At 41.7% G+C, this 20,049-nt stretch overlaps 1 protein-coding gene across 1 annotated transcript in view; it reads right to left on the bottom strand.

Moving 5' to 3' along the window:
- Positions 1-20,049, bottom strand: part of ptk7b (protein tyrosine kinase 7b) — a 91,397-nt gene that overhangs the window by 25,735 nt on the left and 45,613 nt on the right. The window contains exon 2 of the mRNA XM_042502297.1: positions 4,082-4,378. Coding sequence (XP_042358231.1) covers positions 4,082-4,378 — 297 coding nt within the window. The remainder of the gene's footprint in view (positions 1-4,081; positions 4,379-20,049) is intronic.

Genomic DNA, 20,049 nt, shown 5'->3' with positions numbered 1-20,049 from the left:
AGGGGAGAAGCTGGCGGATGGAGCCTGGGTCATTAAGCATGAGGAGCTGCATTTTGTCAGTGCACAAAAGAAAAGAAAATGTTGTAGCAATTATGACAGGATGTGAAAGAGCGGAGATGCTCAGTGATCATTCAGGATGCTTTAAAATGCATCCGCCAGACAAATGTAGGTTAAGGACACATGCTGTGTGATTAAATTGAGCTGGCATGTGCGTGTGTATATTTGTGTTGAAAGTGGCTCTCTGTGATTGGAGAGATTAAATAGGACGTGTGTTTCTACCGTTTCTCTTCTTCCTACAACCTCTTGTCGCTGATTTCCAAAACACTGTCAGTATGCATCTTGTTACGGAGAGTCAAGAGAAGTGTCGCCTACAGGACCAACAGACATGCTGACAATAGTGACGACTGAGCCTGACGCCTCTGCTGGACGCGGTCTCGCCATGGAGACCCAGTGACCGGGCGGGACAAAAGGATGAAGGGGGGCTAAAACCTCTATTAGTGAAAACAGAGGGGGGATAATTACTCTGAATAACTCTCAACTGGCAGGATTTGCCCACCCACCATTGAGAGCAAGATAAATTAACTCTCTCTCTGCAGAGGGCAGGAGGGGGGAGGGGAAACAATCGACTCCGGTACAGTCCATGTACAGTACATATGGAAAACCCCAGACCACCCCCCCTTACAACCCACATTTACTACTACGCACGCAAACTAGCATACACATGAGTGAACGCACATGCAGGGTTAATGCCAGAGGGGGACTTTACTCTTAAGCTGTGTGTGGCTTTATCGCCCGTTAAATGTATGTTGGGGAAATATGAGAACATCTGTCATAACACGGTCTGATCCACCTAAAGTGATCCAGAGATGGCCAGCCAACCTGTGCATTATGACAGAGAGACAAATGTGTCGATGCACAGAGCACACAAAAGTGATTTAGGAGGATTTATTACCGTAGGCTACCTTGCCTTGTGTGTTTGATTCAAATATGTTCTGCGCTATAAATTATCTTGTTTCTCCTTTAACAGAGGACAGGAGTTCTACTGTGGGTGGTTTCTTATCTGGAGTCATGCCTGAGGAGTCGACTCCTGTTGCTGTATTCTTATCAACCTGATACAAAGCTATCGATCTTACATTTTTCTCCCAGAATGTGCTGCACTACAACCATTTATATCTGCCTTTAAGCTATGTGCTGCTATATCTGCTTTATGTACTGTCATATCTGAAAAGGGAGAGCTGTGTTTCTGCAGTGTACCCATCAGCGTACCTCTGCAGTGGACTGGCTAAAAGCCTCTTCAAGCATGCAATTTCAAAGGCCTCCTTGAAAGGCTACTTGAAATGATGCCCTATAAACACCCTGAGAGGCAGATGGAAAGTCCAAGCACGCAAACATTTATGCTTAATAACAGCCACATATTATAAAATATTATTTGCAAATACATTTGTTACCACACCATGGATACACTGGTCAAATTATTGAGGAGTTTCAGAGGGCCAACTTTGACTTTCTGAGTCTTTATTACAGATTTATTTAGTTTAATCTGGTGTGTTGATGTATTATCACTATAAAGTTGGCTTGTTACTAAACAGCTGCTTAATTACAGATCAAGCAGATAAAGAGCAACATTCATTCTTTAATTGCTCCCCTTTGTGCACCAGCTAGCACAGCATAAATAATAAATTATTATATTAGTTGTCAATGGCAACTAATTTACTGATCGATTGAGTATTTTTTTAAGAAAAAAAAACAAAACAAAATTCCTGTTTCCAGTTTCACAATGAGATTATTTTCTGGTTTTATTACTCCCCTATAATGGTAAACCGAATATTTATGAGTTGTGGACCAAAAAAAAAAGACACTGAGGATGTCGTCTTGGGGCTTTGGGAAACACTGATTTTTTACCAATGTCTGATATTTTATAGACCAAACAACTAATCGTTTAAGTTAGAAAGTAATGAATACAACAATGAATACAATAACTAGTTGCAAGCATTACAGCTAGCAGTAGGAAATCTTCACACTATGATAACTGTCTCAGAAAATATCACGTTTCCACAATATAATGCATTACACAATTGTTATTAATAATATCAGCTAAAATGAGCCTTAAAGGTCTGCCTTTCTTCTAAAACAGAAGTGTTTTAGGCAGTCAAGGAGGAAAGGAGAGGTGCATGTGCAGGTGAGATTCTCTTTGCTTTTTTTCCCCAATACTTTAGATTTCACCGTCAGTTCTCATATCACCTTATATGGTTTCACAGTGTATTGCTGCAACCCTGACAGCTTGTCGCTTACAGTCAAACTGCTGGTTGGTGCTGGGCAGGTAGAGTATTCTGGGTTTATCTGAGATTTTTGCTGAAAACAGCTGACTCCTGCAACAAGAAATGCTCCCAATGAGATCAAGAGGTAAGAGAGAGCCAAAAGTGTTGAGTTACGAGCCAGAAAATAGCACACACAGGCACACACACACACACACACAAACACACACATACACACACAAACCACTGTATTTCTCCACAAAGCTGAAGGAAGCTGCAGAAGAGATTATTATGTGTAAGTTCATCATTAGGAGCTGCACCTTTTCACGTCACACAGTAATTTCATCTACAGTTAATATTAAATTATTGATTTTGAGGCTTAAACATTCCACCACTAAAACAAACCATTTTTTGTAAAGGGCCCCATGAGGTGATCTGTGTGTGCACTGCAGCTGACCTGCCCCTTATCTCATATTTACACCACCTTATTCTGACACTCTTTTTCTTTAAATGTCTCTGTGTGACGGCAGCGCACATTCACACAAAACTGCATTACTGCTCTTATATAAACAAGTGCATGTGTATATATTTCCAGGATTAAATGAGTTCAGCAAGAAGAAACTGGATTTTTTCCTTCCAATAAAAATATGCCTCTCTGTTCCAATGTGTGGGAATATAAATGACCTGGCAGATAGTACCGTTTATTCTGGTTCATGATGGCAGCTCTTGAAAACTGGTGCTTCCTGTCTAACTTGTTTTTTTTTCTTTTAATTTGTGGGAGTGTTTTAGCAGAGCTTTATCAACACACTACATCATGTTTAATTGCAACACATAAAAGCAGTTCCCTTTAGATCAGGGAAGGTTTAGTCTCTGGCTAAAACTTGAATCGTTCAGAGCCTGTGCTCAATGTCGCAGCCCACAAATATCCTCTGGTGGAGACACATCATAGAGCAGAGGTTAAACCTCCGCTCCATCTGCCCCTCTCAGACTGACTCTCAGTTTGCTACTAGGAGGTCCGGACACTCATCTGTTCTTGTAATCAGCCTTTGAACGGGTAACATCACCACAAAGAAAAAAACCTCCTGGCTGAATGTAGCAATAGAAGACAACATATTCCAGATGGAGCTATTTTTCACCCTGCTTTGCTTTTTGTTTTCCACAGCCATCACCACCAATTCTTTCCCTTTCTCTGTTTTTAGGACACAAAGGCTTCTTAGTAACAACCGGTACCTGAGGGCCTTCAACAATACATGAACAGGGTTGTTATTTATCCCAAACAGGGCTGTGCAGAATTCCCATGGCTTCCTCTGAAACTTAAGAGGGTCATTGAGGTTGGGTTATGGGGCTAAACAACTAAATTAAGATACTAGTGTGCCTCGTCTTAATGGGACAAAATGTTTAGAAAGACATGAACAAAACACTGGCGCAAGGAGGGCAGTGCTAATGTAAATAATTATTTAGCTGGGAAGTAAATTACACCTCTTGGTAATTTCCAGACAAAAGCCTTTTGATAGTATATGGGAAAGAAGACTGTTACACAACGTCGGAAAAAAAAAGATACAGGCAACAAGAAACACATGCTTGGTGGCACATGTATCCAGTTTCCTTTGGAGAGAGAGACGGAGAGGAAGCCACAAAGAACGAGGCAACAAGGTGGAAATATTCCTGCAGCTCATACTACCTGTCATCTTATACTGTGACTTTTGTTTTGCTTTTTTGATCCAGAAACTGAAAGCGCCATTATGAAACCCTGTCAGCTGGCAATTTTCGCTCAGGTTTTTTTTTTTTAGAATGAGGGCGAGAACGACTTGAAATTAAACACTCACACTTGATATTGAAGGAAGCGTTGGTTGAGTGGAGCACCTCTCCTGTGACTTCATTTTGTGCAATGCACTCAAAGTTCCCCGCGTCCAGTCGCCGATCCACGGCAGTAAACTTGAGATTGCTGCCCTCCTGGAAGCGCCTATCGCTGTTTTCCAGGGGCTGGCCATTGTGGAGCCAGCCATAAGTGATGGCAGCCGGATCGCTGACCTCGCAGCGTAGCATGGCACTGCGGCCATGCAAGGCATCCTGGGACTTGGGCTCCTTGGTGAACTGGATGGCGGCAGCCTGGATGGACAGAACTGGAAGAGAGGGAAAGTAAAAGACAGAGGATTAGAATGGCGCTGCTGTTAACATTTTACTGCTTTTTCCGTTCATTAAGTGTGTGCCATGGCGACCACTTAGCCTGGCGGAGGAATGTGATGTTTAGACAATGCTGGCGAGCTGTGAATTATTTTGTCGTAAAATTATCTGACCCAACACCGAGGAAATCGTTTTTTCCGTTAGTGAGGCTGTGACGTGAGTGGTTGATCTAATAGTCACACATACACAGACACCCACACACACAATTGCCTCGCAGTCATGTGCCATCAGCTCAGGGAGACACGTCTCTCAAACAAGACCTGATGTGTTGCAGACACATCCTCACGCACACTTAAATCTTTTATTTCCCCTCGTGATGCTGCGAACAAGCTTTGTGTGAGAGACATGTTTTCTGCTCTATTTACCCACATCTCCGTGGAGAAAAATGACAAAAGTGTGACTTGAGCCAAGGCTGGAAGAATACTAGTCACTGTCATTTTGATACAGCGCAGTTTGAAGATAAGAGATTGCAATACGCAGGAAATGAAAATAAAACAAAAACAGTAGATTGAAATCACAGTGAGAGTAGTTAAAGATGCATCTTTAAAGGATTTCCGTTTTTATTTCTGTCTTAGTATGATCTTGGTGTCCCATTTTTAAGTTTCAAATGTGTTTTATTTGAGCAAGTTGACGTGTAGCCATATAATATGAGAATGTACTGTATATAAATATGCATATACATGCAACTTGATCATAATATGCTCTTTTTGTCTGAACATAAATATACTTAACAGTGATAACTCACATATATACATACAAATGCATAGCATATACGCACATATACAGCTGTTGCATATCCTCACACAACAAGATGAAAATCAGACATAAATAAAGACAAAAATAAACAAAAACGAAAAATAGAAAAATAGTGTATCCTTTCTAAGTGGACTGTGCTTTTTAGGTCACTAAGTCACATTTTTGTAGTGGGGACTTGTTTCTTTTTGCAGTGATGAGACTACAAGATAGGAAACATCTCGTTTTCCCTTTTTATTTTCTCTTTTATTCCCCCTCTTTCTGAAACACTTTTTTACCATACATACAGAGCAAAGGGACCTATTTTAAATGTTTATGTTTGAAATGGTTTACATAGTAGTCTATAGCTGTGACATCACAAAGTCACAGAAATCCTGACAGCCCCATAAAGGCACAGTTTCTAATTACAGACTGCATTTTGCTGTGGATTGTGCATTTTGATAGTTTCACAGTATTTGTATAGCATCTATACCTGCTTTGTATTATACCAGACTAGGAAATCTGAGTTTTTACAGTATGGGACCTTTAATGTAAGTCATAGAGCAGCCGGAACTTGAGCGAACATGTCTTACAGCAGTGCAGTAGTATGTGGTGACAGTTGGTATCAACACCATCAGCTAACTGATTAATCTTCACAGTCTTTGATTTTAAATAAACTCTTGGATCAAGACACAAAAATGTTTACTTTGCAAAGTTGCCAGTTTCACACTGGCACCTCTACCTGAGAGTTCCCGTGTCTGCCTCCTGTTGAAGTGTCAAAAAAAAAAAAAGACAACAAACTATTTTTCTGGTTTACTTTTTTGTCTTTCATGGGAAGCTGTGCTCATAACTGTTGGTAATTAGAAGAAATCTTGGAAACAAGGGAATGAGTTGGACTGGCAGCTTTTAATTTGAACTCAACGGCTGGTACACTTTGCCTTCTTGTTTGAACGGCTACCACAATGAACTACTCATCAATAGCAGTTTCCACAGTGTGTCAAGGCAGGCCCTCATGTGCCCCGCGCAACACAATGTTATCATACCTGATGTCAAGGTCTGTTATCATATGAAACGGTCCACCACTAGAGTCGATTAAGCATACCTACACCTGCGTAACGGTGTGTGTGTGAGAGTGTGTGAGAGTATGTGATTGCGTGTGTGTGCATATGTGTGTGCCTGCATGCGTGTGAGGGTCTTCGTAGCTTCTCGCAGGACTGGAGCCAAGTAAAAAGGGGATCTTTCAATAATATTAAATCAAGGAGCCTGCTGAAGATGAGCCAAGGTAATTCCTCCATCTTTGACCCTCCTCATCCCACCGCTCCCGTCCTCGTCCTGCCTGTCCATCTCTTCATCGGGCTCACCTTTGTCTTTGAATCGGCTGCAGGTGGCTCGAGCTGACGGACAGGCGGGCAGAAAAGCTGGTCAAACATGACAGACAGCTACAGAAGTTGTGGATAAGTCTGGTAGAATAACGACAAATGATTTTTCCTTAAATGGCCCCTTACCTTAAAGGCCCAGACACACCAAACAAACATCACAGAACTAGAGACGATAAAGGCTGACTGTTACGTCACCTCATGTGAACACAACGCAACACAACACAAGCCACTGCTGAAAGAACAATTGATATTTACCGTGTGCTAACAAACATTAACAAACCCAGGGTTTTCAACACATTTATTTATTTGTGGCAGCCTGCTACAATTAAATGCCACCACGAAACGATTTTATATTTTTGGAGCTGGACCATTCATTAGGAGCGCTGTCGAAATATATTTACTCATTGGTTATTCATTTCACCACACTCTTGGAGTGCTAAGACATACTCCGGGCACAGACAGAGCAGCAGAATCCCAGGCGCAGGTAAAGTAAAACTTAACCGAACATTAAACTAGTAATCGGTCTAAAAGTCTACAGCAGCACTTCTCTTATCCATTCATTTGATCAGCTCTGACCGAAATAACAGATCAATTAGTCCCTCTGAGTCTCAAACTCCTAAAACTGCTGCTTAAGGAAAAAAGAACTCCATTCTGCTGCGCTGCATTCACAGACCCATAAAACCATCAGAACTGAGAGAGAGGGCACAGAATGATAAAAAAGGAAAACACACAAGACATATAAAAGTTAAGTTTGCCACCAGTACCAAAAACCTAAATTATATCTACTAAATACAATTTATGTTATACGCAAAGTGGATAAGTGGATCTAACTGAGTTATAAGCATTATGGATTCACATACTGTGCCAAAAATAAAGAGGAATGTCTGGCGTATTTATGGACATGAAAACTTATAACTTAAGTAAAGAGATATCTGTTAACAAAACACCTCCCACACAGATAAAACCATCACTTTCCTTGTCTTACAGCCAAAAAACACAGCCGGATGCCTCCATACTCAGCACTCCAGCAGCTGTAACAGAGACTGCTCCTCGGTAAGGACACAACAGCGAGATGTACTGAAGACAACAATCAGAATGTTTTCCTACAATGGGACTTATCCACAGAAATGTCTCTTCAAGGCCCAAACACAAACACGCTCAGTATGACAAGTCACTGCTTTTGTAAGGATGCTGAAGTGAGCGGAGAAAAGGGTACAAATGCTGCCAGAGAATGAAGATTTTTTAAAGACAGCTTTCTCTGTAGCCTCACATGTTATTTTTTCTCAAGATTGTCCTATTAGACCTGCATTTTATGAAACATCTTTATATGGATGCACAAATCACTTTTGGGTCTAGTTATTCAGGTGAGTAAATTTGTTTTTTTTTAAAAACAGCTTCGGTCACACTTTTTTCAACTTGATAAAAGGGTGGGATGGTGAAAAAATGACACTATAGTCCAGCGTTATTATTTCTAGTCCATCATACTTCTTTTTTTTAATTTCACCAGGTCTGCCAACCAGCCCCCTGGATCGATGGCTTCTTTGGGGAATTGAGTTGTTTTTTCGTGGAGACACTGTATTAGAAGTCACAGCCCTGTGGCCTTTCTTTCAGCAGTAAATAAAATGTGGGAGAGAAATTTAAAGGCTGCAGAAGAGACACCTGCTGCCACATGATTGGATTTCACTCCACTGTATCAAGCAAAATGTCTCACCTGGGATTAAACCTCTTCACCTCAATTTCAGCCACATAGATGAAAAGCCGTGCATCTCACTTAATTTCCATACACAGATTTTAAATCTATTCGCAGTTTCTCTTATTTCTTTTTCATGCTCTGTCTCAACATGGGGTGATGGTCTTGTAAAGAGGTGCTCGTACACTGCTCATTTCAGCTTCCCAAATGTGAAATTTTCTGCTTTTCTCAGCCATTGTAAATTGATTATATTTAAGTTTTGGACAGTTGGTTGAAGAAAAAACTAAGCTTAAAGAAGTCACATTGGCCTCTTCTCTTGTTTGATTTACTGTTATGGATAAAATAGATAGCCCAGGTTCATAAATCACTTTCCCATCATCAGACCTGAGCTCTAGTACGACGGCTTCAAGTGATTTATTACCCACAAAGGATTGTTATAACTTTTCTTCTGTATAGGCAAGTGGTTTCTAACAATTCCCCTATGAGGCTGAGAATTTGTTCCATCTGCATAAAACTGGGATAAAAAGGCAGCAGATGGGTAGGAAACACCAGCAGAGTCATCCCCGACATCCACCTCAAACAATCTATCAAGTAATGTTCACAGACAGCACGCCGCCTCCGTGCCAAGCTTACAGCTGGGGTGTGAGGTAGCGTGCCAGCTTCCATCACACTGAGCCTCCTCTGTGTGCAGCGATGTTACGAGCTTTGGTGGGGCTGTGGCACGCAGTTGATGGTTTCATTTGAGATGCATGCTGACATATAGTGCGAGTTTGCGTTGTTTAGAGAGCGAACGACTTCTGGGAAAGGTCCCCACAGAGACGGCACACACAGATAAGGTGTTTTCACATACCACAGGGTGACAGACAAGGCAGAGAGAGTGAGGCATAGTCTATCACATCTGAGGAAGTCTGCCAAGTTTCTCGTAGGCAGGGAAGGCACCGTGACCTACATCTCTCAAACACATGCAGCCATGCCTCTCTTATACTCATATAACTCAAGTACAGACTTGGAGGGTGCATGTGCACACACACAGACACACACACACACACACACACACACACATAAAGCACACATTCATAAACAGCTGCCACCTCTGATCACCTCTACCACTATGACACAGGGACGCTGCCACACAAATACTACTAAAGTTGCCTCTGAATGACCAAATCAATGCAGGTTATTTAGGTCATGCTTTTCACTGATTCACACAAGGGCTGAAGGACAGGGAATGTTTGGCTCTGCACGGAGCAACATTTCAAAGAGATAAGCGGGACAGACACTATCAAAACTCCCACTGAGGGCCCTTCAAAGTAAAAGTGGTTAAAAGGGAGAGTTGCAGATAAAGGGGAAACAAACAGTGTGGGGCGGGAGGGGGGGTTACACGATGGGAATGTTCTTTAAAACTCTTTAATGCTAAGGGATTGAAAGGAGTGAATGTTAAAGGTATACTATGCAGGACATAAGCATATTTTTTTTAAATACTCAGCTTAAGCAAATGTTTCATGGGGAAGGAACTGCAATCAACATGTTTATTAGTTTATTATTAGTTTAAAGATAGTTTATTCTTTAAGATGTTGTTACAATGTCTTCTCAAGATTGTTTTTAGAATTTGTCGAAACAATTCCTTGTTTCGACAAAGCAGAAATCCAAATCCCAAAGGTATAAATCCTATAATAATTTGAAACAGAGAAAAACTGCAAATCCTCACATTTGACAGCATGGAATAAGTGAATTAACAGCATTTTTCTTGGCAAATGACTGAACTGATCATCCTGATTACTGATTAATCACAGAAATTTCTTTGGACTGACTGACTTTCAATTAATTCAAAATTGAGAGTCTAACAGAAAGGGCATGTGAGGCCTTAATAAATTAAATAAGTAGAAATCTGTGCTATGCACAAGCACTCTTTCTCCAGGGAGCCTCCATCTCTCTCATGAATAACAGAAAACAAAAAAAAAGACTCTTGGCTCTGTTACCAATCAATATGCACTTGCTGGGAAAATCTTGCAACGGATACACTAATGCACCCGGATGAGCAGCGATCACCATGAAATATTAATAATCCTTCTTTTTCAAAATAGTTAGTTTCCCTTTCCCTCGATCAAGGTATCTGGAAAGAAGTTAGAAGAGAAAGAAAGTAGGTTACAGATGGAGAAGGAAAGTGCTGAGAGAGGTAAAATATCTGCACACAGGGATTCTCCTCTTCAGCTCGCTGCACTGCCGACCCCATTAAGCCCGGCGCGGCTGTCGGGGCTGTCAGGTGGAAGTCACCTTTAAGTCGGCCTGACAGACAGAACCAACCATAATGGGCATCAGCAGCCAACGCCTCACTTCTCTCTTTCGTAACTTCATCTGCTGGCACAGGCAGAGGGGGCCGAGTGGAATCATATTTCAAGAAAATTATCAGCATATCAGCATATAGGGCGGTATAGTAGATGCACAATTGGGGTCAAAGAAAGAGTGTACGTGGGTAAATCAGACAGGAAGTGTGTTTGCACATTATCTGTGGACTTTAACAATGAACTCAATAACCAGATAAGACAAGCTCTTTCTTGTTAATATAGATTACACACAGGCATTTATTATCAAGGTTAGAACTGAAAAATACTTCTAAAAAATAGGCACTTTGTTTCCAAAAATTTTTAAGATAAGAGCCTTAATTCCTTTCGAAAAACAGCTGCATCAAAGGGGACGTTATCTTATCAGGGAAGAACCTGTAATCAGGATCATGCTTCTCAAGCCGGCCAGCCAGGGTGACGACAAGCAGGGATGACACACAGGCCTGAGGCCGCGAGAGGTTAAAGGCGAAGACGGCCGCACATGCACAGACGCAAACAGCAGCACCAACAAATACTTGGCACCAGGCGCACCCTCTGTGGGAGCTCAACAGGCCCCTATGTGTCTCTCGGTGGACCGTGTCAGAGCGAGGCAGCTGCTCTGAAATGTTTCAGAGTGACAGGATGGCAGAACGAGGAGTCGCCGAGTCGCCGAGATGAGTGTTGCAGACGGAGCGTGAGACAGTGATTGGAGCGTGACTGCTATTAGATGTTTATCTATACGACGCCTCAGCCTTGGTGACAGACACTTCCCGGAATTCCAACTGCTGCAGACGTCCATTAAACATTGTCAAACAAGCAAAAAAGAAAACACAGCACTATCCAATCTCCCTCTCCTACTCCATCGTTAATAAAGACACTTCCACCATCCATGATCACTCTATTCATTACGCCCTCCTCTCACCAGCCACAAAATCTACATAACCCAATTAAAGATAAGAGCAGCGAGACTCTAGATAACATCAGCCCACTCTGCTCAAACTGCACACAAACACTGCAACTTCAAAAGAGCACCAAAAAAGGGGAAATGGCACAGACATGATTAGAGCGCCTCTGATCGGATCAATTATTAACAACTCTGAGAGTTCACTTGAGATCTAAAAGAGAGCTTAACATGATTTGGGAGCAGAATGAAACATCTTATTTAGTTAATGATAATCGGGAGGTCAGACATGGGCCAACAGAATGAGCACAGACTGGGAAAACATGTCATCAATTTTTCAGCATTCGGAGGATGGGTAGACCGGGGACACTGAACTACTCTCTCGTTAAAAGCATCTATTTTAGCAGCTGCTTTGCCGTCAGCCCCGCCATATTTAACCCTTCTTACACTGTAGCCAAGTCTACTGCAGCCCTCTGGACAACTTTTTGTGAAAAAGTTGAGATTCAAACTCAGAGTGGATCCTCCTCTTCATGCTTGAGCTCAGCTAATGGGGTCATCTTCAAAGTGCTCACCAGCAGTGGGGAGAAAAAAAACATACTGTAGATCATATTTTTTTTTCAGCTATTCCTGCAGATTCCTGCTGGCAAACTGGAATGTCAAACTCACTGAATTAGTATTCCTCTCAGGATATGAGAGGAATGATGTCTAACACAGTGAAGGACGGAGCAAGAGGAGAAGATGCACAGTATGCCAAAATAGAATTAGATCCTAATGTCTTAACCTACTTAAACAGCCCTGGTTATTGAACCCAAATACCTTTTTAGGACTAACTCTGGGCATTAATTAACTGGAAGATAGACCATTATAACCCTGGCTCATCCAGTCCGCATGTTAAAGTATCATTGTGAAATACATTGAACCCCATTGCACCCAACTTTATGTGGTTGCCTCTGCCCCCTGTGTGTGAATGTGTGTGTGAATGGGTAAATTTGATAAATTGCATAAAAGCACTTTAAGTGGCCAGACGCATAGAGATGCGCTATACAACTTAATATGTTTTTTTTTAGAGAAAGGGTTATATTTAAGACTGATAAATTCAGCATTCCAGCACTTATACGGTATATTTCCAAATAAGCACTTTGTAAACAGTGCCGATTTTTTAAATTAACTAATAGAAGGCCCTACTTAAGGCTTACTTGTATTCCCTTACAAATGAAATTAGAAGAACTGCTTCAAACTTTGTAAATGTCACTGCCCTCATACTTCTATCCATCCTTTATGTTGGCGCTTAGTCAAAAGTTTTACACAACAACAAATGAGTCGACAGTGGAGGAGGTCGTAAGAATGTACATTTTTAACAGAAGCAGCGTTGTCAGCGGCAGTAATCTGTGAGGCCGTTAAATACATAACCACATGTGGACAAAGAATTCTTTTCACTATATTATAAATTAGTTGTGTAACATCATTTTTTAAATGTCTTTGTCATGTCCCACAGTCATATCTTGCTTGAGCTACGCTACACTTATCATGATCTCCAGAGGTGCTACTCAGTGTTGTCCGTATTTGTAAGCCAAATATGTCAAAACAATCACTGAATCCTATCATGACTGACTTGATTAAAAGATGATTATCAAATGCTAAAATTCTAAATCACAAAATTCTATTTAACCCATAATAGTTATTAACAGCATCACAATTAATCTTAATGTCTAGCATCTGTTTGTTTCTATGTCTTCTATATTATTTTTTAATAACCAGTAGTAACCACATGGCAGCCAAATACATTAAACACAGAACTATCCATCATATCCTGAAGTCTCAGAGGTGATCACTTGGAAGAGGCATCTGCATGTCAGTGTCCTTTGGCAAGATACTAAACCCCAAATTGCTCTCCTGTGCGTGTGTGTGTGACTGTTTATCCGATGAGCAGGTGGCACCTTGCATGGCAGCCTAGAACTCCATTGAATGAACGTGTGTGTGTGAATGGTGCCTGTGTTGTAAAGCACTTTGAGTGGTTGGTAAGACTAGAAAAGCTCCATATAAATGCTGTTGCATGAGTGTCACATTGGCATTTGCAGAGAGGCCGATAACCATCTGTCACAGCCCGAGCAAGTGCGCTTTAGAAACCTGAAATAAAACCGTGAAAGCTTCATCCACAGTTGTGTTTGTGGATCAAGATGTCAGGGAGATAAATTGGAGTGGGAATGAAGGGCAAACTGGAAGCACTGAAACTCGCTAACAGAGATATCACTGCCTGTCAGCAAATTACCAGATGTGTGTATGTGTGTGTGTGTGCGCGCGCGCCTGTGTTTCAGTTTTCCACTGACCGAGGTGCCCTCCGAGACTGCCTTCTTGAAAGGTGCAAAAGAGCGTAGAGCAGGTAAGGCTGCATGATGAACAGCATTCTGATTTATTAAGGCTAATATACAAATAATTCCATGTTTCAGGAAACTTGCACACAATGCAACATTGGAGATTGCGTATCATGGTCAAAATTAAGATTGATTTTGATTGTGATACTAAGAGTAGAGTTTTAAAAAAAAAAAGTTTAAAAACTAAAGCGGTGTTCACAGCAAAGTAGAGGCTAATCTCAGATTCTGATGTCAAACTGAGTTTATTTAGCTACAAGTGCATTTCACGCTTCAGTGACTTCCTGGTCAGTATTTTTAACAATGCTGCGTGTCAGAAATAGTTTGGCATCTCTGCCGGGAATTACACAGAGAAATCACCAGAGCATGAAGCTGAAATGCTGCCCACACAAAGAGGTCAGGCTGCTTTATTTAACTTGACAGCAGAGACGTTAAACAGGACAGAGTCAGACCAGGTACAATGTTGTTGTCAAACCATTGGAACCGGAGTGACAGTTTGGTTCACCACAGACTGACCCCATTATTGACCTCCTTCAGCTTTTGTAGACTTACACTACACAACTAGTGACTTTGTCCAGGACTTCATGCAGGGGGGAAAATGTGCAAGAGCAGAGGGGGGTTATGTATTTTATCCCAGACCGGTCAGGGTCTGCATAATGTTTTTATAATTAATTAATTAATCGTTTACTGAGAGGGGATGACTTGCATGAATTGCTTGATTTGTTCAACCAACAGTCCCCAACCCCAAAATATTTAATGCACTGTGATTTAAAAACAGACAAATCCTAACATTTGAAAGTTAGATGAAAACCTTGTTGCCAACCTCGCATCTTTACAGTTAACATGAAGCAACAGCTACGTAGATTAGCATCTAAAGCTAGGTTAATATTTGCTGTAGTGTCTGTAGCGCAAGGCTGCATGCCAAAAAATCATCAGTCGACAATCATCTTTTGCATTGAGCGCAGAGGCCCCTAAAGTGTTCACAGCGCTTGAACATGCACCTCTGAATATTTGTGACGAGGTGCCCACTATACAACACTTCAGTTCCTGTTCTTAAAAATGTATTTTTATCTCGTCACTTTATTACTCTGTGTCGCCTCTATAAATTCAGATGTTTTTGCGGGTCTGTGAATGCAGCACAGGTGGACCTCGTCTTCTCTTCGAGTTCTTTTTTTTCCCCTTAGCATCAGTTTGAGGAGTTTGAGTCGCGAGATGGATAACTGATCTGTCATTCTGGTCAGAGCTGATGAGATCGGTGGATGAGAAGGACTAGGTGCTGAAAAAACAGACTTTTAAGTTTCACTTTCACTGCGCCTGGTGATCTGCTGCTCCGTCTTTGCCCAGAGTATGCTCTGCACTCTATTAGTGTAGTGCAATCAATACATGAACAGGATAGATATTCCAGTAGTGCTCCTAATGAACCGTCCAGCTCCAAAAATATAAAATCTATATGTGGTGGCAGATGTTTTGATTGTGACCACTCCAACAAATAAATGAACGTGTGGAACACCCTGCAAATTCACCAATGTGTTATTTGTTGCTATTGCTTTATGTAATTACCGTATGTAATACATACCGTGGCAATTTACAGTGTACACTCCCAATTCTCTTTTCAGGGTTTTATGAATGACATCAGAGCCTCACACAAGGCATTCAGGTGTGAATAGATAGACAGAGGCACCCCCACTCCATCAAGCTGAAATAGATCAAAGTAATACAAAAGCGTCCCTGCTGTCTCTTTTCATTACATCTACAAACTGACCCCAGGTAGTATTTTCCTCTCTGCGTGGCAAACATCAGCAGCGTACATCTCTGAGTTCATTCCACTGCTTCTAATTGAAAATCATGTTCAAAGCTGCAGAGCTGGGCTGCCTTTTTTACCACTATCAGTGGTATGCACAGCCTTGACTTAATTCAATTGCTGCTCTTATTGTACCAGGTAATTGCACTGCGGAGGGGTCTCGCTCTACAAGATGTGTGCAAAGCGAGGGCTGGGCTCATTATAACAAACCTCACTGAGATCACTATCAGTTTATGCCTGTTACTCTCCATCTTGCCACTGACAGCTCTGCACCCATTAGACAAAGACCTCCCTCCCAAGCTTATTATCAGGGAACATTGGCATGGCAACCACCATGCAACCTCCCCAGGTGGACCACTGTTTTGCTTTGTTCAACTCTCAAACAGAAGCAGCAGTCATCTGTGACTCCTCAGTGGAATTTCTAACGTGATCCCGTTTTGACAACTCTAAAAATTAGCCCTTTCATCAGAAACATGACACTGATTGCATCACAGCTATGTGTTTTGGATCACAGATATTCATTTTCCCTCAGAAAACTAGTGAACATGGCATTTTGACAGAAGTATGTCAACTCTTCTGCGCAGTAATGAAGTGCCCTCTCATACCTCCTAACGAGCCGCTGCTTGCAAGCACACCTCTGCCTTTGAAATGAAGAAGTGCTCCATATGGTCTCCACGACGGGAACAATAACAAAAACATGCATGTAACATTGCGTGTAGGAGGGGGGAAACAGGCGTCAGCCATAAATCTCTTAATAAGCGCACCGGGAGGCGGTCAACAGCATCAAAGTGTTGGCTAAGCCCCACCCAAACACTCCTTCAAGTGTTCTTTAATGGGCCACCCATCCAAGGCCATTACCGCCTCATTACTACAGTGTACTGCAGCGGGCTTCAGGCCAGGACTGGGACTAGTTTGGCCCCTGAGGAACACCAGTAGGGATCTTCATTAAATAACCAGCAGAGAAAAGATAAATAATAATAGCTCAGAATATAGGCAGGAAAAATGAACAAGAATGAATAATTTGCATCAAGCAAATGATTAATCTTTTTAAATTTAGTGCTGAGTTATTTTTTGCATAAAGTGCTTTCCAAAGCTCAAGTTGTCCTAAATGACTTATCTGTCAAAAAGGGGTAAAAAAACCATAAAATACTCCAGGACTTCTCACACATTTATTTATTGTGGCAGCACACCAAGATTAAAGCATCAGCTGCCATGTACTGAGTTTATATTTTTGGAGCTAGACCCGTTCATGGAATATACAGTATATACTATTCAGTTACTCATTTATCCACACACTCTGCAGTGCAGTGTACTCTGGGCACATACCGAGCTACAGACTGCAAGACATAGTAAATGTTAAACTTTGATTGTGTTGGGTCTCAAAGTTTGCTTCCGCTCACCTCTGCAGCAGAGCCTTCTCTGATCCATCGATCTAATGAGATCCGCTGTGATCGGATCGATTGATCAATTGGATCTGTGACTCACACTCCATAAAGTGCTGCAGAGAACTAAGATCTTCATTACATACCTAAAACAAACATCTGAAATTAGAGGTTAAAGTTTGCTTTCCCAAAGCTCATGTTGACATCCTCAAATGTTTTCTTTTTTCTACAACCCAAAAAGTTTACTGTCACAGAAGAGAAAAGAGGCCAGAAAATATCCATATTTCTGAAGCTGAAATACGAGAATTCAGTTGGGGTTTTATCTAAAAAAAAAAATTACTCACACCAATTTATGCATTACAAAATTGGTTAGCAATTAATTTAATAGCAGAAAACATATCAACTTTTCCATTGATCTTTGCAGCTATGATGACATTTTTAGTCTTCCTTTCATGTCACCAGTCTTTGCATCAAAGGGTTAACTCGCTTCTTTTATCTGATTGCAGAGGTTTGTTAGCTTTAGCGCTGAGCATTAGCTTAGCATTATAATGTCATGGTAATTTATATTATCGTATGATGTATCACTGGCAGTTACGGAGTGTGATCTGTTTGCTTTACGACAGACGGAGTTTCAGTGCGTAAAGGAACCTTTAGGAGTAGATGAGAGCCACATCTCTCACCACCCCCCGCTGCTCCGTCCCTCCACACTAGGCTTCATAACTGTCATGCTGTATCTAAAATAGAGACATCTGAGCGCGGCCAACTCTCACCAATTTTCAACACCCACTCATAAAAGGCTGACTGTTGAAACACAGGCAGCCTAATGCATCTATGTGTAATCCGCGCACACCGAGGACAGAACATGAGCCGACAAGGAGGGAGGGCAAGAAGAAGAGGAAAGGAGCAAAGAAAGAGCCGCTGAGAGGACATTATACATTTTGCCTGGAACGCCCAAACGATGACGATGAAACAACCTTTGCGGCGTCCACAGATCTGATCCGGGCCATGAAAGGGACCATGGGTATCATTACCCATAGTGCACAGCAATCTGGAGCCACAACCGTCCCCTGCAGCTGTGCTCTTACGAGACAGAGAGAGTATGGGAGCAATTATTAGATTAAGGGCGGATTAGGCTTTGCTCAGGTAAGGCAGGTTGGGTCGTTCCTGTCTCTTTGGTCCTGAAAAACTGGGCACTAATCCAGTAATGACACCACTTTTAGAGGGAAAGCTGAACAGTGCAGCAATGGAGAAAAAAGGCCGCCATTTCTTTTTTTTTTCATATATACAACAAAAGCTTTACACACAGCCGACATGAAAGCCTAATGCAAACTGTTTACATAAGTAAGTGCAATAACTATCCTGCAAAGGGCATGAACAAAAATTAACAGAGGATTTAGTATCAGACTGAATATAAAAGAACAGTAACGTCAAACATCTGGGGTCACACTCCATGATTTTTTTTCCAGTATTATGAGCCAAAGATGGAAGATTAAGTCACGGTGGAGCTCAGCAGTTTGCAGCCAGGCTAAACACACAAGTCTGATAGATGTTTCAGACTAAAGGGGCCGCTTTTAAAGTGGGAGTTAAGAGAACTGGAGCAGCGTAGTTAAATTTCCCTCTGCAGGCCTGTAGACGCCGCCTCAACAGAGTAATATGACAGATATGAGATAAAGCAGAGGCAAGAAACAGGATGCTGTTTCCAAATGTCTTGCCTTCTGAAATACGATCTGTGAGGATGAACGGGATGGATGGATTAAACAGAAAGAGGGGTAAAATAGCTTCACTGCATTTCCAAAAGCCAAAACATGCAGACTTGGGAGGAGAGTGCAGCAATCACGGAACAATATGTCTCCAGAGTGACAAGAACTGCTTTTCGCATCAGTGGAAGTAATAAATGACGGTTCCCTCACTGATTCTGGCAGCAGATGGGCGCTGAGTCCTTGGCTGCCAGTGCTGGTCTCCTCTCTGCAGGCGGCTCTGGCTAATGCCTGCACCTCTGCTATGTCCAGACATGAGTGCCAACCAGGAATGTGGTGGCACTCTGCAATCCCACTGGCAAACTACCCAGCATGGAGGAAAGTGAGCCAAGATAAGAGGAAAGGAAGCAGAAAGGACCTTCAGAATAAAATGGGAGAAAAAAGGAGAAGATGAGGGCCTGAACGCTTGTTTCAGTCATTCTGATGACAGCTTATATTATACCCCGACTTTTGGCTCCATAAAGGTTGCAAAAAAGAGACTACTTCAGTCATTACTCTATCACTGAGGGGGACATGAGATTGTGTGGGAGATAAACAAATCCCCTTAAGCATTACAATTTAATTCCTGGTCGGTCCAAAGCCACGTTTCTGCTGCAACATCCAGCTGTTAATATATTTAATCAGGATAATTAAAAAAGAGGTTTGGAATTAGATACCTCTGCCACGGCAGTCTCAATTTCATGATTTAAAGGGACAGATTACAAAGATGAGAAGATGGAATATTTAATGACGGCTGGATGGAGGAACGTTCCCGCTCATAAGAGTCAGATACTTTCAGTCACTCAATGGGGCTCCAGAGTACAATAAGGACTCCATTAAACCTCAGTTTCTCTCAGCCTTGCTATCTCTCTCCATCACACTATAACAGTCCATCTACCGTCAGTGTTTGGGAAGTGTGTTTTTAAAAAGCTTACTGAATCCCTCTGGCAGTGTTGTGCACATTCACACTCCTCAAGAGCTGGCTCAAAGTTCAGTTCACACAGATTAAAATTATAGTTCATAATTTGAATTCTTGACTAAGTTCACAGGCTCCCCTCGCATAAAAAGAGTTAGGTTCTGTCATGTCTGCTGTTTTTCAAAATAAAATCTTGTGATCATCATTCACATGCAGATAATTCCTAAGACTGGTCAGATACTTCAACCTTTTCAAGTTCATTGTAAACATGGGGGATGTTTGGACTTGTTTTGGACCAGCTGGGCACAATTTGCATATAAATGTAATATTTTTTTCCACTGGAATCTATACCAATTTGTTCATAAAAGTCCTTAAAATACCCA

The sequence above is a fragment of the Plectropomus leopardus genome, chromosome 15, assembly GCF_008729295.1.
Source record: "Plectropomus leopardus isolate mb chromosome 15, YSFRI_Pleo_2.0, whole genome shotgun sequence".
Taxonomy (NCBI): domain Eukaryota; kingdom Metazoa; phylum Chordata; class Actinopteri; order Perciformes; family Serranidae; genus Plectropomus; species Plectropomus leopardus.
The sequence above is the reverse complement of the archived record's forward strand: the minus strand, read 5'-3'. Positions and strand labels throughout refer to the sequence as shown.